Source organism: Eubalaena glacialis, chromosome X, assembly GCF_028564815.1.
Source record: "Eubalaena glacialis isolate mEubGla1 chromosome X, mEubGla1.1.hap2.+ XY, whole genome shotgun sequence".
Classification (NCBI taxonomy): domain Eukaryota; kingdom Metazoa; phylum Chordata; class Mammalia; order Artiodactyla; family Balaenidae; genus Eubalaena; species Eubalaena glacialis.
The window spans coordinates 123,070,553-123,093,634 of NC_083736.1; the positions used below are offsets into that span (position 1 = coordinate 123,070,553).

General features: G+C 38.6%; 1 protein-coding gene across 4 annotated transcripts in view; it reads right to left on the reverse strand.

Moving 5' to 3' along the window:
• The window catches only part of MAP7D3 (MAP7 domain containing 3), a 35,738-nt gene that overhangs the window by 7,783 nt on the left and 4,873 nt on the right, over positions 1-23,082 (reverse strand). For 2 of the 4 annotated variants that reach the window (XM_061177811.1, XM_061177809.1), the window contains exons 2-12: positions 21,786-21,884; positions 21,609-21,692; positions 20,219-20,382; positions 17,169-17,280; positions 16,522-16,620; positions 13,317-13,406; positions 7,919-8,589; positions 7,240-7,370; positions 6,766-6,974; positions 2,070-2,202; positions 410-548 (exon numbers count right to left, since the gene is read on the reverse strand). In XM_061177811.1, the coding sequence (XP_061033794.1) occupies positions 410-548; positions 2,070-2,202; positions 6,766-6,974; positions 7,240-7,370; positions 7,919-8,589; positions 13,317-13,406; positions 16,522-16,620; positions 17,169-17,280; positions 20,219-20,382; positions 21,609-21,692; positions 21,786-21,884 (1,931 nt within the window). The remainder of the gene's footprint in view (positions 1-409; positions 549-2,069; positions 2,203-6,765; positions 6,975-7,239; positions 7,371-7,918; positions 8,590-13,316; positions 13,407-16,521; positions 16,621-17,168; positions 17,281-20,218; positions 20,383-21,608; positions 21,693-21,785; positions 21,885-23,082) is intronic. The other 2 variants (XM_061177812.1, XM_061177810.1) reach the window with 2 other exon arrangements.

Consider the following 23,082-nt stretch of genomic DNA (forward strand, 5'->3'; position numbering starts at 1 on the left):
TGATGAGGCATTCATAATTTGTATCGTATCTGTTGTGGCGCAGGTGTTAAGTGTCACCACAGAATGCAGGGCTGGGAAAACTCACACAGGACGTTTAATCTCTGTGAGCGATCTGGATTTCCCGAAACCAAGCTGTAATATTATTTATGGAGACAAACTAAAGGACTGCTCATCTGTAATTTGCTGCTTTCTGCTTTTGTTTCACTTGGAAAACATTCTGGGATTCGGCCAAGGGTGGCTGAGAACAACTCACAGCGACACTGGTAATAGCGAGACTGTAATGTGAATGCAACCAGAGCATGCAGCATCTGCTTGTTTTCTGTCTTGGAGAAATAGACTTTTGCTTTGGGTTTCTACTGAATTTTAGAATCTGGTTCTCATCCCTTGATCAAGTGGGGAGCCGGCAAACCTGGAGTTCTACTTTTTGGTCTTCTTGTTCTTGACTTCCTTTCTTCTTCTTTATCTCCTTTGGTGGTTGCCCATCTCCAAATTTTGAGAACTCCTCTTGTTGGCCTTCATCTGCTTTCTTTGCTATGTCTTTCATTTTCCTGATGACACAGAATATTTAAATAACTCTTATTATGTGCATTTTTATAGTAAAGCTGCTTGTGTACAGTAATACAATTTCTATTTACACCAGATTCACCACTTTTTCTGTGTTGTTACTACACAGGATTTGCATAATTTCATATTTTTTAAATGGGGAAAACTAGCCCTTGGGAGTAGAAAAAGATTTCTATCAAGTAGTGGGCTACTTTGCGTCTTAAAACACAAATGCGCACGCACACACACACACACACACACACACACACACACACATATATAAAATCACTCCTTCTTAACTGTTTTAGACGTATGCTCATACCCAGTCTCACATGGGGGTGTGACAGACGGAATTTAGAGGAGGGTCTGGTGGTGCTCAGAGGAGAAAAGCCCAGTCTACAATGACTGGTATTCAGGGCTTTTAAAATGTTAAACTAGCTCTGTTTACATGAAGCAATGAATAATATTCTTCAAGTTATAGGGGTGTTTTTTTCTATTCATAATGTCTCCTCCTCCTTTCTCCCAAACCCATATAAGGTATATAGAAAGCATGTGACTGTGATTCAAAAACACTTAATACTTAAAAACAAAGTCAGGACTGTAGTTATTCTTTGCAGGCAGTGGACAGAGGTTTACATTAGAAGGCCCCAAATCAAATGGGCCTTGAGATCGAAGATCAAGAAACCTTTAGATTGAGGTAGAATGCACACAACTGTACATGACAATGGCAGCCCACAAGTCATTGGAAACCCAGTAAAACACAAGAAGTATCCCTTCCAGGTTTACAAATTTTTTCTTTTTTTGGTAACTTTTTATTTTCAAACTTACAAAAAAGTTTCAAGCAAAGTTGCTTTACCAGTTACTAACTCTACGTGTGTGTATATATTATTTATGAACCGTCTAAGGATTGAATTCTGAACTAAAAAAAACTGTATAAAGAATGTCACTGGGACAAATGGCAAATTGAACTGCTGACTCTGAATTAGAAAATAAAATAATAAATTTCCTGATATTAGTTATTATACTCTGGTTATGTCAGAGAATGCTTTTGTTCTTAGGAAGTATACACAGAAGTATTTAGCAGGAAAGGGTCATGATGTATGCAACTTATTCTTAAACAGGTTTACAAATTCTAAAGTTATAAAGGACTTTTGAAATAAAGAAAGGGGCTGGTGCCAGTGAATGGCAACAGAAAGAGTCTTGTGTGATCACTCAGGTGCTCCCACTGAGATCCAGGCCCCTGACATGAGTTCAGGTCTCTATGCATCTTTACAGCACACCTGACGGCACATGACACATAGAGACTAAAAAGGACCATACACTCATCTACACACCAGCGTCCTGTCTGCTTGAAATGCTCCCCACATTTGTTTAGAAGGCGACAAGTCATTTCTGATTCACACTGAAGAAAAAGTCAGTTACTATTTGAGAATTTATAATACATCTAACTTGAGGATAAAGTCTGACTTTCAGAATTCAGGGCCCAGCCAAGATTTACAGTATAGAAAGGATGATTTTGTGCCAACCTTTGTTCCATCTCTTTTTGTAGTCTTTCTTCCTCTTTTTCTTTTTGTTCACGAGCAAGACGTCGTTTCTCTGCCAAAATTTTTGTTGCCTCCTCGGCATTCATAGGCCCTGGTGTGCTTTTATTACCGGACTCTAATTTAAATTAACATGTAAAACAGTTAAGTTTAGGGAACTTACTGCCTCTAAGTCCAACAAAGAGGTACAAAACAACCTGTGATGTTAAAAAAACCAAACAGTATGTCCGTGGTCTAAAATGTATAAATAAACTATAAGTGATTTATGTAACAGCTTTTGTTCAAAAGCCCAACTCCCGCCCCCTCTCACCCCCACCCCCCAACAAAAGAAGTAGCATATTGTTGATTTTTAACAACTACCTGTTCCAAAATGAAATAATGTACTCCTGCTTTGGTTTAGTTGTTTTGAGATACCTGACTGAATTGCCTCTATGGGAAAAAACTTAAGATATACTGAATATAGAGGAAGACAAGCTTATGCTCGGTCCAAATGAAGTGTACAGATCTTTTATTTTTTAAGTTATTTTGTCATGCCATGCAGCTTGCAGGATCTTAGTTCCCTGACCAGGGATCAAACCTGGGCCCTGGCAGTATAAGCGTCAAGTCCTTAACCACTGGACCGCCAGGGAATTCCCTGAAGTGTACAAATCTTAATTACGCGATTAAACAAAAATATATCCAGCGCACACTGTGCATCATCTTTACTAAATAAATACTGTTTAGCTCACTGTTGATAATCGTATGTTAACATATTTGGTTGATCATAAAGTGGCTAACTGTAGATAACCAAAGAAACCAAGACTATCAGTAAAATAAGGTGACCACATGGAGGCATAACATTTTAGTTCATGTGACGAATTTGTTTTAAGCATGACGAATTTGTTTTAAATAAACTACATACAAAAATGAGGATTTAAAAAAATCAGGAATAAATAATTTGTAATAAAAAGATCGTTTCTGTTACAAAGAATTCACAGTGGAATTCCTTCAAAAAGCAAAATTCACGAGTGTATTTAAAATTAAGTAATGTCAATGGATATTAAGAATGCATTTAATACCAAAAAAGAAAATTACAGGCCAATATCTTTGATGAATATAGATGCAAAAATTCTCAAAAAAATGTTAGCAAACCGAATCCAACAACACACGAAAAAGATCATACACCACGATCAAGTTGGATTCATCACAGGGTCACAGGGATGGTTCAACAAACGCAAAGCAATCCATGTGATACACCACAACAACAAAAGCAATGACAAAAACCACACGATCATCTCAATAGATGCAGAAAAGCCTTCTGATAAAATTCAGCATCTCTTCATGATAAACTCTTACCAAAGTTGGTATAGAGGGAACATATCTCAACATAATAAAAGCTTTGACAAACCTACAGCCAATCTAATACTCAAAGGTGAAAAGTTAAAAGCCTTCCTGCTAAAATCTGGAATAAGACAAGGATGCCCACTCTCACCACTTCTATTCAACAACAGTATTGGAAGTCCTAGCCATAGCAATCAGAGAAGAAAAAGAAATAAAAGGTATCCAAATTGGAAGCAAAGAGGAAAATTGTCATTATATGTAGTTGACATATTATATATAGGAAACCCACACAAGACTCCACACAGAAACTACTAGAACTGATAAAGAAATTCAGCAAAGTAGCAAGATACAAGATTAACATACAGAAATCTGTTGCATTTCCTTACACTAACAATGAAGTATCAGAAAGGGGAAAAAAATCCCTTTTAAAATTGCATCAAAAACAATAAAACACTTAGGAGTAAACCTGACTAAGGAGATAAAAGAGTTATACGCTGAGAACTATAAAACATTGATAAAGGAAACTGAAGATGATTTAAAGAAATGGAAAGATATCCCATGCTCTTGGATTGGAAGAATTAATATTGTTAAAATGGCCACACTACCCAAAGCAATCTACAGATTTAATGTGATCCCTATCAAATTACCCATGACATTTTTCACAGAACCAGAACAAATAATCCTAAAATTTTTATGAAACCATACATAAAAGACTCAGAATATCCAAAGCAATCCTGAGGAAAAAGAACAAAGCTGGAGGCATAACCCTCCTAGACCAGACAATACTACAAAGCTACAGTAATCAAAACAGTGTGGTACGGGCACAAAAACAGACATATGGATCAATGGAACAGAATAGAGAGCCCAGAAATAAACCCACATATCTATGCTCAATTAATCTTTGACAAAGGAGGCAAGAATATACAACAGAGAAGACACGGTCTCTTCTGTAAGTGGTGTTTGGAAAGCTGGACAGCCACATGTAAGTCAATGAAGTCAGAAAACTCCCTCACACCATACACAAAAATAAACTCAAAATAGCTTAAAGACTACTAAAATATAAAACAGGACACCATAAAACTCCTAGAAGAGAACATAGGCAAAACATTCTCTGTCATAAATAGTAGCAATGTTTTCTTAGGTCAGTCTCCCAAGGCAATAGGAATAAAAGCAAAAATAAACAAATGGGACCTAATCAAACTTATAAGCTTTTGCACAGCAAAGGAAACCATAAGCAAAACAAAAAGACAACCTATGGACTGGGAGAAAATATTTGCAAATAATGTGACCTACAAGGGCTTAATTTCCAAAATATATAAATAGCTCATACAACTCAGTAACAAAAAACCAAAAGCCCAATCAAAAAATGGACAGAAGAACTAAATAGACATTTCTCTAAAGAAGCCATGTAGATGACCAAAAGGCACACGAAAAGATGCTCAACACCACAAATTATCAGAGAAATGCAAATCAAAACTACAATGAGGGGGCTTCCCTGGTGGCACAGTGGTTGAGAGTCTGCCTGCCAGTGCAGGGGACACGGGTTCGAGCCCTGGTCTGGGAAGATCCCACATGCCGTGGAGCAACTAGGCCCGTGAGCCACAATTACTGAGCCTGCGCGTCTGGAGCCTGTGCTCCGCAACAGGAGAGGCCGCGATAATGAGAGGCCCACGCACCGCGATGAAGAGTGGACCCCACTTGCCACAACTAGAGAAAGCCCTCGCACAGAAACGAAGACCCAACACAGCCATAAATAAATTAAAAAATTAAACTTTAAAAACTACAATGAGGTATCACCTCACACCAGTCAGAATGGCCATCATCAAAAAGTCTACAAACAATCAGTGCTGGAGAGGGTGTGGAGAAAAAGGAACCCTCCTACACTGCTAGTGGGAATGTAAATTGGTAGAGCCTCTATGGAGAATAGTATGGAGGTTCCTTAAAAAACTAAAAATAGAGCTACCATATGAGCCTGCAATCCCACTCCTGGGCATATATCTGGAGAAAACCATTAATTCGAAAAGATACATGCACCCCATTGTTCACAGCAGCATTATTTACATTAGCCAAGACATGGAAGCAAACCAAATGTCCATCGACAGAGGAGTGGATAAAGAAGATGTGGTACATATATACAATGGAATATTACTCAGCCATAAAAAAGAACGAAATAATGCCATCTGCAGCAACATTATTAGGGCCAAGACATTATCATACTAAGTGAAGTAAGCTAGACAGAGAAAGACAAATAACATACAATATCGCTTATATGTGGAATCTAAAAAAATGATACAAATGAACTTATTTACAATACAGAAATAGACTCACAGACATAGAAAACAATCTTACGGTTACCAAAGGGGAGGGGCGGGGAGGGATAAATTAGGAGTTTGGGATTAAAATATACACACTACTAAATATAAAACAGAAAACCAACAAGGACCTACTGTATAGCACAGGGAACTATACTCAATATCTCGTAATAACCTATAATGGAAGAGAGTGTTAAAAAAAGAATGTGTATATTTATATATATGTATGTATAACTGAATCACTTTGCTGTACACCTGAAACTAACACAACATTGTAAGTCAACTGTATTTCAATTAAAATTAAAAAACAAAACAAAACAAAACAGAAACAGACTCACAGACATAGAAAACAAACTTATGGTTACTAAAGGGGAAAGGAGCAGGGGGAGGGATAAATTAGGAGTTTGGGATTAGCAGATATGAACTACTATATATAAAATAGATAAACAATAAGGTCCTACTGTATAGCACTGGAAACTACATTCAATATCTTGCAATAACCTATAATGAAAAAGAATATGAAAAAGAATACATACATAGCTGATTCACTTTGCTGTATACCAGAAACTAACACAACATTGTAAATCAACTGTACTTCAATTAAAAAAAGAATGGCAAAATACCAATATGATACTTTTTGGAACCCACATACTGACCTGACACATGTATGGTCTATGTATGGAAACTGCCCTACAGCTCCTGAAGGAAACCTGCTCAGCCACAAATGGCTGGAGTGCTCTCTCCAAGGATGGAAAATACCTTAGGGCCATCCACTATCAGAGCTGGAAGGAAATGCAGGGACCACCTAGACCATGGCGCTCATCCAACCCATCCATACTTCCAATATCAGTTCCAAAAATGGGGGTAAGAAGTTCCAGCAAGAAAAAAAAAGCAGTGTGCCAGCGTGACTGGTGAAATTCTCTTTATTTAAAAGAAAGCTCGCTTCCTAAAGTTCTCTGAACTGGGGAATAAAATGACGTTGACAGTTCCCAAACTACCTTAAAGATTTTCTGTGTTGCTGAAATGAACTTCTTAGTGAAGGAACTCACCTTCACAGATCATATCCTTTTGGCTTGCGGCCTCAGAGCTGTTAATGGTGTTAGAGATGGCTTCACTTTTCATTCCAATAGTACCTAATGCATCTTGTGCAAATACGGTACACTGCATAGGAATTGCTCTACAGGAAAAAGAAAACTGTGTCGACTGTTTTGACGTGACGGGTGAAGGTGACGGGGGGCAATTCTTTTGGATTTGCCTGCTGGGAAAAAGTAATAGTTAATGGTGGAAGTCTGGTATGGTTTTGTAATACATATGTGATGATTTTTAGTGTACCATTTCATAAACTATAATGTCTTGACTTTATGATATAATGATATTTTATAACAGACAAAGGTAAATCCATTTTTAAAGGCTTTTCCCTTTATATTTACATTACCATGCATACTACATTATTTATGAAACACTGATGTGAAGTTTATCCTGGTAAAATACGTATCAGGAACAGTGGCAAATAAGCTACTTACCTAGCACTGATGGGAGATGGAGGACACCACCTGCTTGTAGGAGAAGATGACCATCTATAACACGGTATCTGCGATGGTGGTAGGCGCTTCTTCGTAATCGGGTTTGAGGCCTGTTTGTCCGTTTCTGATTTCTGAACAGATCAATACAATCAGATAAGAAATTACTAGCATTACATTTTGCAGCTGGCTTTTCAAGAGAAAAATATTCTGAATAAAATATAATTATAGCTCCTTAAACTCCCAATTTTCCTTTCATGCATGAGAATTAGGTACAGAGATACATTCTTCCAGACTAACAATTTATATTACACAATTCAAGCATGTCATAGAAATAATTTAAAAGAATTCTTTTACTTCAAAACCTACTTTTATTTTTAAATCCTAATTGAGGTTTGCAATAGTTCTCAAAAACATTCCTTCAGAGTTTAGAAACACAGTTCATATAAACTGCTTTATTTTGTCTCTTCTACTAAAAATTAACTAATATTCCAGCTTTGGGGGGGTAAACTCTGCGACAACGAATATCATATAATTTTAAATTATTAAAGTGAATTTATTTTATCACAGAACGCTATAAATAAGGAGTTGCTTATGTTGTGAAATCTGACCTATCATAATCTATACAACAAAACATACAGATTTTAATAGAAAATTTCTCAATGAAAGGTACTTGTCGAACCTGTGGAGAGTCTTTCATTTTCACCTTGGAAGACATTCCCATGGTCACCTCAGGGGAGGCCTCGGGGGGCGCCTCCATACTTGCCTCAGAGGGCACTTCTGTGCTCTCCTCTGGGGATGCTTCCACGCTCGCCTCAGGAGATGCTTCCACACTAGCCTCAGATGACGCTTCCGTGCTCACCTCTGGGGACGAGTCCACGCTCACCTCTGGGGATGAGTCCATGCTCACCTCTGGGGACGGATCCACACTCGCCTCAAAGGACAGATCCTCGCTTGCCTCAGGTGATGTTTCCACACTCGTGGGGGGTGTTCCTGCGCTCGCCTCGGGGGGTGCTTCCACGCTCACCTCGGGGGATACTTCCAAGCTTGCCTCGGGGGGTGCTTCCACGCTCGCCTCGGGGGATACTTCCAAGCTTGCCTCGGGGGGTGCTTCCATGCTCGCCTCGGGGGATACATCCAAGCTTGCCTCGGGGGGTGCTTCCACACTCACCTCCGGGGGCACTTCCACACTCACCTTGGGGGCCGCTTCCACGCTTGTCTTGGAGGGTGGGTCTACTTTCTCCTGGGGAGGTATTACCACTGTTGACTTGTGAGGCACTATGGTACTCTTCAATTCATCACTGCTATGCTTAAGCAGGGGCATGTTTACATATTGGAATATATTGTGGATGCCTGTAGGTAAATGAGGACAGAGAGTGAAATTCCACACAGCTAGAAATTTGATAAGACAGAAATGCACCATGTAACAATATAAAAACAAAAAGATACTGCGTTTGTTAGGAAATGACAGGGATTACACACAACACAGAAATGTTTACTGAAATGGATCACAGACACAGGACAGAAGCATCACAAAGTTGGTACTTCAGAAGCAGCACCACCACCAAGAGAGGCATTGTGAAAACAACAGTCCACTCCAGATGAAAATAAGATGCTTCTCCAAAGCTGATGTTTGCCATAAGCCATTTCTATTTTAATCACACTATAGTTCAGAATGATTTTCATAGAAAATTACAAGACCTTCAACGCTTTTTTTTTAAATTTTTATTTATTTATTTTTGGCTGCGTTGGGTCTTCGTTGCCGCGTGCGGGCTTTCTCTAGTTGTGGCGAGCGGGGGCTACTCTTCGTTGCGGTGCGCGGGCTTCTCATTGCGGAGCATGGGCTCTAAGTGTGCGGGCTCCAGTAATTGTGGCACGCAGACTCAGTAGCTGTGGTGCACAGGCTTAGTTGCTCTGCAGCATGTGGGATCTTCCTGGACCAGGGCTTGAACCCGTGTCCCCTGCATTGGCAGGCGGATTCTTATCCACTGCGCCACCAGGGAAGTCCCTCAACGTTTTTTAAAAGTAATCTAAACAACGTCACCAAGGCCAGGGATCTTACCATTACAGGTGATTACATAAGGCATTCTATATATGATTGTTTTAAAATAGAGTATAAAAAGGAGCATTTTCTCACCCATACTAAAAATTGTAATAAGACATTAATCAGAATGGGCTGGATCTCCAAGGTCTCTTCCAGCTTTAACAATCTAAATATTTTTAGCCTAACAAATGGACAAAAATTATAATATCCGGTACCAGCTAAGATAGAGGAAAGTGATAATACCAATGTTGGGAACCAGGCAACCTCATGCACTGCTGGTGGAAGTATGGATTGGTATATGCTCCCTGGGAAGCATTTTGGCAATAGTGTATCAAAAGCCATTCTAAAAAGTACACACTCGGGACTTCCCTGGTGGTACAGTGGCTAAGAATCTGCCTTCCAATGCAGGAGACAAGGGTTCGATCCCTGGTTGGGGAACTAAGACCCCACATGCCGCGGGGCACCTAAGCCTGCACGCTCTAGAGCCCACGCGCCACAACTAGAGAGTCTGCGTGCCGCAACTACTGAGCCCACGCGTGCACACCAGAGAGAAGCCTGTGCACCACAACGAAGATCCCGCATGCCGCAACTAAGACCCGACGCAGCCAAATCAATCAATCAATAAATATTTTTTTAAAATAAAAAGTCCACTCTTTGTTCTTGCAATTTCACTTAGGATATTCTGAAGAAAAAATCAGATAAATAAATGAAAATGTATGTATGAGATTACTTGCTACAGCATTGTTTAATAATATAATTTAATAATTATATTTAAATATAACCTATTCAACACAAAATTTGGACTATACTAAGGCAGTCATTAAGAGTAATAATATACAATTTTTGGACATAGAAAATGGTATATGTTGAGTTTAAACAAAAGCAGGTTACGATCCCATTCTATTAAAAAACATGTAAGGGCTTCCCTGGTGGCGCAGTGGTTGAGAATCTGCCTGCCAATGCAGGGGACACGGGTTCGAGCCCTGGTCTGGGAAGATCCCACATGCCACGGAGCGGCTGGGCCCGTGAGCCACAGCTACTGAGCCTGTGCGTCTGGAGCCTGTGCTCCGCAACAAGAGAGGCCACGATGGTGAGAGGCCCGCGCAGCGCGATGAGGAGTGGTCCCCGCTTGCCACAACTGGAGAAAGCCCTCGCACAGAAACGAAGACCCAACACAGCAATCAATCAATCAATAAATCAATCAATAAATAAGAACGTGAATTTCTAAAAAAAAAATTAAAAAAAAAAAACATGTAAACGCAAAGAAAAATATTCAGTTATCAGTGGGTATTGGAATAATAGAAAATTGTATTTAAAATTTTTCTACACTAAATATTTATTGCTTTATAATAAAGTGAGCTTTTTTTTTTTTTTTTTGGCCGTACCACGTGGCTTGTGGGATCTTAGTTCCCCGACCAGGAATAGAACCCGGGCCCTCGGCAGTGAGAGCATGGAGTCCTAACCACTGGACCACCAGGGAATTCCCTAAAGTAAACATTTTAAGGAAGGTATTTGGTGGTGGCTTTGTAAAGACTTGGTAAATATAAGACTCGGTTATTTTTTAATCCCTCACTTTTGGTAGAGAAAGCATTTTACTTACATACTTGTATGTGCCTAAACAGTCACTTATTTAACACTGACTGTGCTACAGAAAATATAGTAAGTATAATAACTAGATTTCTAATAGCTACAGAAATTTAAGACAAAATATTGAGGTTTTTGATGGGAGTAATATATTAAAATAAAATGAAAGTAATTAGAATACCTTACAATAGACCGAGGGGAGACTGGTAGAAAATAATCTGACACACATACAACTAGGCATAAACAAAGTTGGGAATTTGAACCAAGAGAAGTAAAGCTGCACTACCACAAAGTCTATGACAGCACTTTGGTTTACTAATCATATGGATATTGACATAAAAATAAGCAAAGCGGGTGGGATATATTCTGGAAAGGAAAAAATGGAGAAAAAAAGACAAAGAGGATGGGAACAATGCACTAGAGCTCTCCATTACTAAGGACTTACTACCTAGAGGCATGTCTAACATGATATGTAACCTATAAATGAGAAAATCCACATAACCCTGAAGATCTGTTTTATTTTACTAACAATCTTTATGTTCTTAATTAAAAGCTAAAGAGCCACTCAGTGTTATTCTTCCACATTTTAAGAAAAAAAGAAGGGTGGAGTAGGACACTTTCTCCCTTGATATTATTTAAGTTTTTCTATATTTTTAAAATCCAGTACTTTTTACAGTACTGTGATACACTTAAGCACAGGTTAAGAAACCCACAGTTTTACAATTTAACAACCAAAGGTCCCTATCTCATCCTATAAATTACACTGATAACTATTCTACCCTGCTAGAAATCATAAATATGCAACATAAAATGTTGGGTATAATCACTCATTTGCAAAGTATTGATTCAAATTATTTTTATGTCTTACTGTAAAAAATTAAGTGATACAACCTACTTTTTAAGCACAAATACTAACACTTTCAGGCACTCTACTCTATGCCTGTTACCTGGAGTACTGCTTCCAGAAATTAATAATGAAGCAGTACTTTTGTTCCTGGCTACTGACGCTTTTGTTGGGATCAACAGGCGACTGATTAAATTATTCTCCCAAAGACTAGTATATAGCTGACAAACTAAATGATGAGAACAAACAGAAAGGATTTGATTTGAGGTCTCACAAATAAATGCAAAGCAAGAAGGAGCAATGTGAACTGCTGCAAATGATAACTTTCCCAGCCTAAAAGCAGAGGCAATGAGAGCCACACATATATAACAGGACTGAAAACTGCCACCTGATGGGACTACACTGTCAGGGAAGAGAATACCTGAATAGAGGGGCAAAGGCCCCAGCATACCACAATAACCCCAAAGCAGGAATCCAGGTAATGTATCTAGCAGAGCCATACCCAATGTATGGAGTCTCTACAGAGGAACTCACACGTGGAGAAAAAAGTTGTACATGACAAAACAACTCTGACATAGATTCCTCCAGATGTATGTCACTGACAGTCATATTGGTCAAGTCAATTGCCAATAGCTCCAAGAGACTGAGTGAATTATTCTGTTAAAAGTAAATCTTGTAAATAGCTTGCTCCAATAAATTTTTATGTTCAAAAAGATCCCTGTGGGGACTTCTCTGGTGGCGCAGTGGTTAAGAATCCACCTGCCAATGCAGGGGACACGGGTTCGAGCCCTGGTCCGGGAAGATCCCACACGCTGCGGAGCAACTAAACCCCTGAGCCACAACTACTGAAGCCCGTGCGCCTAGAGCCCATGCTCTGCAACAAAAGAAGCCACTGCAACGAGAAGCCCACACACCGCGACGAAGAGTAGCCCCTGCTCGCCGCAACTAGAGAAAGCCTGTGCACAGCAATGAAGACCCAACACAGCCAAAAATAAAAATAAATAAATTTATATAAAAAAAAAGATCCCTGTGACAATGACATTTGTTATAACAGGATGTGACCTGAATCAATTAAATGGAGAGTCTTCTGTAAGTGAACAGTTTGTTATGGAAAAAAAGGAAAATCATGTTTAACAGGGAAAACTTAGGGGGGTGTCAGAAACAACTTTACATAAAGAAGTACTTCAGTAATAATTTTGAAATCTTGTGTGTAATCATCAGCAGTGAAAACACGCCCAAAGGATAGATGTGGATTATGCTGTGAAGCAACAAAGCAAAGCTTTGAAGTTCAAAATGTTGCCGATAATTTAGAACTTCAATGTGCGAATTGATGAAACGTTTGAAGGGAATCAAGTGCTTCAGGACAACTCTGTCTATACCAACATTCTGTGATCTAGCTCCTCAGCTTCACTGCAGAATTATATATTTCATTTAAAGAGACTCTTCTGGCTTCAGCCAAATAAGCATGGCACCAAAGTACATTTTTTAGTTAAAGAAGGGAAATTTTGGCTTCCAATGTTTTGGAATGGCTTTTCAGGCAGCTGAATGTTGACATAAATATAACACTTTTAAACCACCATTTAAGATTGGTACATAGAAATAACTAACCAGGTGTTTTTTCTTCCACTTGTTCTGTAGATGAATGCAGTTTGCTACATCTTCTATTCAGAGATGAACTTCTCCTCTTTTCTGTTGTTTCTGGAGATCAAGGGCAAAGAATATTACCTTTTACAAGCTGTTTATATATATTATTTCAGGGGTGAGCCACCCGTTTCCAAACATTTTTTATCTTATTTAAATTTCAAGTGTTATGTAGAAATTTTACATGCCCAAACTTAAAACTAGTTTACTCTTTAAGTAAGTTATCCGAAGTGAAAGAAAATTATTTAGGAAACAGTAAAAATTAAGCGGGAAAATCTGATACTGACAACATCAAAGTTCCCAAATTAGGAATATACAACATTTAATTTTGGACACAGTCCATAACATCTATTACTAAAGTAATTTATAGTTTAGTTTTAACTTGTATTTTTTTTTTTTTTTGGCTGTGCCACGTGGCTTGGGGGATCTTAGTTCCCTGACCAGGGATTGAACCCAGGCCACGGCAATGAAAGCACCGAGTCCTAACCACTGGACTGCCAGGAAAGTCCCTTAACTAGCATTTTTTAAATAAAAATGATCATTAACATTTGGTATAGATGTCACAATTTTAGCAACCCAAACCAGTCATATGGGAAAAGACACTTTTGTGTCTTTTCCACTTCGCTTGAAATATTATGGCTTTTGTGTAGACACTTTTCCATTTCACTTGAAATATTATGGCTCAGGATACTGATGAAAGTCTTTAAAGAATAACTTCTCTTTTGGGAACCTCTATAAATTAAAGTACGTATTGACAATATAGCGTCTTGTGAAAATTCTTGAATTGATAATGTAATTGCACAGCATGAACCACAGAAGTGTAATCAATTCAACCATGTGATGAAATCACCTATCCCTCATTATCACACTGCAAGAAATGACAAAATAGTGTGAACAGTTATTGTAAGTCAGCAATGAGCAGAAGAAAAACAGACTGTTTGAATCAGTCAAGATTTAAAGCAACGCTATTTAAAATATCACAGGTTAGATTATGAACTTCATTTGAGTTTGAAATGTCCATCTCTCTGGATTGAACAGGTTTTATTTCAATTTGAAGGGATTTTACAAAGGTAAGCCACTGACAATATTGATTTTATTTTCAATAAAATTATTGGAATCATTAATTTAACGGCATTCATCATTTCAGAGTGCAATATACTGTAACTTTAAGCAAACTCTTTCATAAAGTATCTTCCACACATACCTTCTTATATTAAAAAGTTACTTGGAATTGTTCCTTCAGTGCAATTTAACTAATTATTACCTTGAAAGTCATCACCTGTCCCTTCTCTTTACATGTCTCATTGATACAGCAGGCACACATATTAATGAAAACACACTAGTGTTTGCTCATTATATTAAAAATGTAATAAATGTCTGTGCAAGAAATCTTTGCTAATTCCTCCAGGCAATTAGATAGTAAAACATGGCCAATGCTTATGAAACAATCAAAATAAATTAAAATGAAAGTATATAAACATAACATTGCAATGAATGTTACCTAATTTTTCTAAAGGATTGAGTTTGTGAATAATAAATTAATTACACGACAAGCAAGGTGCTAGAGAAAATCTTCCCACATTAATCTATGAATGAACCTGGGCTATACATAAAAGTGCTCTGGGAAAGCATATTGAGGGTAAGGGTGGAAAGTGGATCAACTTTTGTTGGACCATTACAAGAGAAAATTAGATGCACCAAGACACAAACAATGAAAGACCTCTCAAATTCATCGTTGGAAACTGTAAGCGTTCTAAAAGTACAAATAACGTAGGACGAACAAAACAAAAATCCTTTTCAACATATTAAAACTATAATATTTAGACAAAAATGGAAATCTTTCCTACTAAGTTAACCACTGCTACAATTAACTAATTATACTTTAAATGAGGTCCAGAATCTTTTGCTGTAGTGGAATTTTAGAGCAATCAGCATTGCTCAAAAAACTGCCAAGGCACCTAATAATACAAAAGAAACATTTTTAATTCAAACTATAATTATGCCTTTGTCTCAATTCACAAGGTACAAAGGTGGTATTTCTTCTTTTCTTATGGCTAAGTTTGAGGGAATGATGTGGAATATGCCTGCCATGTCTTTTTCCTGCCCAGATCACTTCTGTTTTTTTCTCCGGATGGGTATGGTTGTCTAATCCATTTCAATTATCAATGACAAGCACCATGTACTACAAGCCAGAAATGGTCACTGACACACACTCTGGTAAAGATTTTTTTAAAAATAAGGAACTCTAGGGAATTCCCTGGCTGTCCAGTGGTTAGGACTCCGTGCTTTCACTGCGTAGGGTATGGGTTCAATCCTGGTCGAGGAACTAAGATCCCAAAAGCCGGGCGGCCAAAAGAAAAAAAAAGAAAAAAAGGAACGCTAATTAAAAGTGCAAACACTAGGAGCAAAAGGTATTTGAAGTATCCATAGTAGATAACTTTGTTTTATTTTAAAGAACACTGCATTACCTCTAGGAAGAGCTGTAAAGTGGAGCTTAGCAATACTTCTCTCATTAAACACTGTTACCACTTTATTTGCTTTGGGGGAAAACATGGACTTGCTAGTGGAATGTACAATTTAAATACCATGATCCATCTATCAAATGACCAAAATATAAACCATAAGTAAGTATGGTGGAGTGGAAGTCACCGAATTTCTTGGGGTCTTAACTATACAACTAGGAAGGTAATTATACTCGCCTGTCAACTTTCTATATATGTGAAGCAGATCAACCTGTCCACTGCTATATATATGCTATTATTTTACTTAAATGAGGTAGTATTCATGAAACTTAATGAAAATTGAATGACTAGTCTAGTCCCTAGAAAAAGTGATTTCATTTATAGGTTAGATAGAATATGAATTAATTCTAAAATAAATTACTGTGCCACCTAATGGCAATGTCTTTTGGTCAAAAGATGTTTCATATTTGTTGGGTACCTAAGCCCAACAAACCCATCTGATATGATTAGTACACAAATCAAGAAACAAGGATTTATACTGATGAAAATACAGGATAGTAATGACCATCTCTACTGTAAAACAAGGTGGTGCTCTTCTGAAATATTTAAATGTCCTACAATCTAAAGAATAAGTGGTACTGTGGAAATACATATAAAGAATTGATTTCATTGGTTTGAAACTCAGTAGAATACATGAAATAACTACTTACTCTTGGCAATAGAATTTTGAGAACTTGCAGATGACATTTGTTTATGTAATCCAGAAGTCCCCTGTTCAAGCTTTTCAGTAGATATAGAATGTTTGTTGGCTGAGAAAAGATATAAGATTTACTGTACTCATATTTAAAAAAGCATCATTAGCTGAAACAAAATGAGTTCATGATGTACTTCTATGGAGCATAAACGTGTATTAATTAGGTACACAATGCTCACTGTCAGTCATTCCTTACAAACTATATAAATTTAACTTACATTTTATGCAACTGTATAGAATTATGTCCACACATAGGAAAAATTTACAGTATATCAATATTAAACAGGACTATTTTAAAAATATGCACTGGATAAAGCTGTGTAAAGCTTATCAATTATTATTCATTTTTACACTGATTACAAGTTTAAATGGTAAGATTTTGGATATAGTGGATAAAATAAAATTACTGTAAAATTTCACCTGGTTCTTTGGCGATCTCACATGACACAAATTTAAACGCATGCCAAAGAGTAAGTACATGGCAGTGTTTTCACCTAGGATACAAAGCTCAAAACCTTTTGTAGTAAATGCAACCTTATACTAGTAGCCAGTATTTACATGTGAAAATGAATGAACTTAAAGTTTAGCAGTTGTATTAATTACCAGTTTTATTCTGAGAGTTTACTGTTGTAGAGCCTTCCCATGACCATCTTTTTTGATGATCAACACGGCTGCTCCGTTCCAGTGTACGATGAAGGACAGCTTTGAATCTCTCCTATTTAAAATAAATGCCAACAAATTTTTACATATGCATTATATTGGTTAGTATAATTTTGATCTGTTGGTTATAAAATACCCCCACCACCAAATTTTTCAATCAGGCAAATTTTTTTTAATAAAAGAATAGAACTGGAAACATCTCAAGTAAAAAGTTAAAGTTCAATACATCTCGGGTATCAATCCATGTTCTCCCGAATAACTAGGTTTTAATCTTATGGACATGAATCGAGGAACTGACTGTGCTTCCATCTTTGCTTATATCATTAGGAAATTTAGAACCAAACGCGTAGCCTATTCTAGCAACTATACAAAGACTGAGTGGTACACTTTGGTGTATGCTAATCATACCTTATGTTTTATTATTTTCTTACTTTAATTTCCCCCTCTGCTTGATTCCCTCAACCACTTATTTTCTCATCTGGTTGTGGTATGTCTTTTTTAAAATATACCTTAAATTCTTTGCAGAATGAGGCAGGAAAAACAAATCAACTAATACACGTATGTGAAATCTATGCCAGATCATCTGTTATACCCACATTTGTAACATCTGAAATTCTGGTGTTAACTAATCAAATTTTTAAAAAGAGGTGTGTTTGTCTTGACCTCAGCTTCAATTTGAACTGGGCAGGATAACAGCTCTACAAATGTAAATGCTACACTGTGGCGAAACAAGGCCACTGCTGGAAATGAGAGGCAGTTTTCTTTTCTCAGCTATTCCTCATCCTGTGCTGTAACACATCATGGACTACACTCAGGTAAGCAAATCAACTCAGGGCCAGAAGGTTTTCTATTCTTCCCTGACAACAATCGTTTCATAGCAACAGCATCCTTACGACGTTCCCACCGTTTCTCTGAGGGCAAATAGGGTAAACATACTAGGAAAACAGAGAGTCACCCATATCCTCTGAGGAGCAAAGCAACTGCAATTCTTAAAATAAAACTTATCTAATGGCAATATTTTAAAATTATATTTTCTAACAGAAAGTAAGTTGTTCTAAATTACTTAGACACCCAAAAAGTATAATAAAGACTAAAAACAGAGAATATTCTTGTATTATTAAAACATCTCTGATTCCTAAGCATTCTAACCTGCCGTTTCCAGATGTGCTGACCCGCTGTGCTCTTTCAGGTTCCTTCCGGCACCTGTGGCTCACGTGCAAGCTCCTGTCCTGTCCCCCATGTAGCCCTGCCCACACTCACCCCACCTCAGCAACACCGAGTTTGGGCTTTTCCCTGCTCTACTGAATCATTCTCTCTCTTTCTCTCCGCGCAGCCTCCTCACAGTGTCGAACGGTCCCTGCTCTGTCTGGGACTCCCCCATGCTGGCTCTCTGGGGTCGGTTCTCTTTTGCCCTTTCTCCTTGTCTTCTGGCCTCTTCTCCTGCCCTGTCTCTGGCTCCCGCTCTGTCTACAGTATCATTTTGTTGCTTCTTCTTTCTCTGTGTTCTCTCTCTCAGGTTCCTCTTTCTCTAAGATGGTCTCTTTTTCTCGCAGTCCCCGGGACTCTCTCTCCTCCAGGGACCCTCCCTGACTCTGCGCATAGTTTTCTATTTTACTTTCTTTGGTTCTCTCTTTACCTAGTTCAGTCTCTCTGGCCTTCACTCTCTTTACCACAGAGAAGTAAATTAAGGAGATGTTTCACAGAGGGAGACAGAGAGTGACACAAGTTCTGAATGAGAATTCATTAAATACTGGAATGTGCTGGAAAAAAAAAAGACAGACGGTGCTAGTGGACCATGGACAGGGAAGAAACAGCACAGGAATAGTCCTAGAATAAGGAAGATTCGCCAATGGGGGTAAGGGCTGGGGGGTGAGGCATTTGCAAGAGCCAACTGTGTGCACAAATTAGGAGGAAAAGCGAGCACCACAGAGAAAGACACAGAGAAGGGGGCTCTTGGGGAGAAATGAAACCAAAGAGAAAAAGAGAGAAAAAAACATTTAAAAATTGGAGCAACAGAAAAAAAGAGAGGGAGATAAAAATCCACATACTGAGAGAGGCAGAAACTCTAAAGATGGGGAGAGAAAAGAGGGACAAGCTAAGACAAAGAAAGCAGAAAGAAAAGGGAGGTGCCTCGGGCAGAAAAAGGCCAGAGTCAGTCAGACAGAGAGCCGAAGACAGACCAAGACTCACTCAGGGACACTTGAGAGTCACTGGAACAAAGAAAAGAGAGAATGACAGCAAGGAACAGGACAGAACATGTGAATTCAGAAGGCGCCAAGGACACTCAGAGTAGAGTTGTGGAACAACCTACAGGAGAGAAACTTGGTGCCAGAGAGAATCATACAGATTGAGACAGGCAGCCAGATGCCCACACAACAAAGACAAACTGAATGAAGAGGGACAGAGGGGGAAAGAGAGGGCACAACAGAGGCAGTGACTCATACCAACAGAGTGCCAAAGACACCAAAACAGAGTCCAGACAGGAAAAGAGAGAGCAGGGCTACAAAACAACAGAGAGAAAAAAAGGAACAAGAAGGGGAGGGGGGAGAGAGCGCAAAGGAGAGGGAGCCAGGGCACCGTGGGAGAGTGCAAGGCTCTGGCGTGGCTGGGCCTCTGCCACTCACACAATGAGCCGAGTGGTGAGAAGCAGAGCAGAGCAGTGAGAAGCACAGAGGGTCAGGGTCAGACGGGGGCCTCTCAGGGGGCCTGGCACGGTGGGTAGGTGTATACTAGGCAATGGACAACACCTTTTGTAGGAGAGAAAGCCGCTCAGAGCAAAGCCCAGGCCGCAGGCACCCTGCAAGTGGACAGGGTTCTCTCCCTGGACGTGCAAGGCTCTGATCAGGATGGGGCAAGAGGTGCTAATGCTGAAGGAAAGACGAAAGAAGAATTGGGATTGGTTCCCGTAAAAGCAGAGAAGGGCTACGAAAAAAGCACTGCAGAACCAGGCAACACAGTGCATCATCTGATTAACAGGCTAGAAGAACATGTACCCTTTCTTCCTGTAACTTTTCGTTTCTCTTTTTTTCTGCAGATATTCTCCGTTGTTCATCCTTTTCTTTCTGTTCCCTCAGCTTTCGCTGCTTTTCTTCCATCTGTTTTTCGTATAGGATCTTAGACTTTCTTTCTTTTTCAAGTAGTTGTGTCTCTTTATTAGCTGAAATATTCCAAATGCAAGGTAAGAGCCAAGAAAATATTTAAGTTTTCCACATTACAGACAGAGAAGGAAAAAGTTTATATTTTATTCTCTTTCTTAAAAATAACATAACCTGTGCTAATGACTAAAGACTTATTATATAAGTGAATAGAGATGGCCACAAAAGAATCATTTCCACTGGGTGTTCATTTAACTCCTGAGAACTGAATTGGCTTAGATGACTCTCCTCCTGTCCGAACTAAAATTCCAAATTCAGAAGAAATATTTTCTTTCATGTGATGTTTCTGCTGACTTGAGCTGAAGTCAAACCCCATCAGATTAATATGCTATACATTAAAATAAGACGTAAAAAAAACACATGGCCAGAATATATGTTTTTTTCCCTTGTACTAGGAAACTTCTTTTCAAAGGCCTCATCTAGACAGACCATATTAAGCATGCCAGTTTGACCTTCATGGGCTTTAGGCACATACCACATTACTGACCAGCATGATGTTTTCCTACGTTCAAATTTCCCCTCACTAAAGCCTGCAGAGCCACCTATGCAGTTGTAAAACACTCTTCTAAAGAGCTACAGGAAGACACAGCTCCTCACCAGAACAAAGACAATTGCTATTTTATTTGAATGAAGTTGAGCACTAGTTTTGCAGTGGATTTACAGGGCCAGATGGGAAAAATACATAGTTGAAAAAGCATTCTCTCAAGGTGTAGAAAGAGTATTCTTCTAGATCCTAATTGATCCAAAGTTACACTTGAAAAGCATAGCAATCAGTGAAAGATACCGTATCTATGTTAGGATTATTAGCAACTCCATTTTTTGTTTTTTTGTTTTTTGCTTTTGTTTTTGAACCCACCCCCGGCAGTGAAAGCAGACTGCTAACCACTGGACCACCAGGGAATTCCCTCATTTTTGTTTTTAAGTCATTTTTACTGAAATCTCATTTTGCTTGTTTCTACAAATGTTGAAGAAATTTTCATACCTTAATTTTCAGAAAATTAAAGCTAACAGAAACTACTAGTTCAAAAATAAAACAATTTGGTCAAATATTTTTCATGGACCTTCTTTATCTCATTTAGTATAAGCTTTTAATCCAATATAACACATACTGTAAAATGTGTAATCTATCATATGAACAGATTAAAAAGTAAGTAAAACCACTTTGGAAATATATAACCTTAACATAAAATTCATTCATTTTAATTTTTTTAAAAAGTCTAAAATATACCATCATCTTGTCTTTTTTTCTCCTCTCTGCGCTCCTTTGCTAATCTTTGCTTTACATCATTTTTAAGCACAGATCCATCTAATACTAAAAAAAAAGAAAGAATACAGTTAGACATAACATATCAAACTTTAAGGATATAACACTTTGACATCTATCAAAGCATTCTAGAAATTATACCTGGTTTAAATGCTGATTTTATATTTGAGGGCTGTGACGGAAGAGCGCTAAAGCTACCCTGACTCCGTCTTTCTTCAGCAATGGCATTAGCAGCAGCAACTAAAATACAGGGAGATAAAGGAAAGGGATTCGATATTAAGAATACAAACAGCGGGACTTCCCTGGTGGCACAATGGTTAGGAGTCCACTTGCCAATGCAGGGGACGCAGGTTCGAGCCCTGGTCCGGGAGGATCCCACAAGCCGCGGAGCAAGTGGGCCCGTGTGCCACAGCTACTGAGCCTGCGCTCTAGAGCCCGGGAACCACAACTACTGAGCCGGCGTGCCACAGCTACTGAAGCCCGCGCGCCTGGAGCCCGTGCTCTGAGACAGGGGAGGCCACTGCAGTGAGAAGCCCGCGCACCACAACGACCCAGCTCGCCACAGCTGGAGAAGGCCCGCATGCAGCAATGAAGACCCAACACAACCATAAATAAATAAATTAATTAAAAAAAAAAGAAAAAATATGAACAGCTAATCCAGGGGTGGCAAAGCACAGCCAATTGTATCTTCGATGATAAAGGACAGAATCTCTTCTACAAGGCAAAATCATGACAGACTCTGGGTCAGGAAAGACATACTGAGTACCTATGATGTTCAACAATAATTCAACAAAGAATTAACAGTGTTTACCGTAGACATGCCAGCCTATCTGTGCACACAGAGTTGTCAGTAGAAGTAGCAGCACGAGCTGGTGGGTGAGTAAGAGCTAATGATTAATAGCTTTCAAAAATGCCTCAGACAGACATTATAGCAAGTACTAGAAAAACTGAGCTGGCAAGGATTTGGAAAAATGTTTCGCCATAAATTGGGGGAATTTAGAAAAGATTTGGAGTTTATGGATCTGAATTTGGATGCAAAAGTGTCAACGGTGAGAGCCTCAGAGATTGGGCCCAATATAAGGAGTACATTTATAAATTACCTAGATCTGGGGCTTCCAACCCTGGCTCCACAGGAGAGTCACCCAAATTGCTTTAAAAAAAAATTAGCAAAGCCTTCCCCTCCCCGCCTCCACTCTCTGAGAATGGGGCCCAGGCCTTTGCAGTTGCTAAAAGCTCTATTCTGATGCACAGTGAAGGTGGAGAAAACATTCAAGGAATTGCCAATGTAATGGTATTTTTCTAGGTAGGAAAATGTCAAGCAAATAAATATAAATTATATAATATAAATTTACACATCTTGTGTGAACAGGTAGAAAATGGCAAATAAACTTCAATAAGGGTGAAATATAAGAGTATGGGAGCACGATTTGAGGGAAAG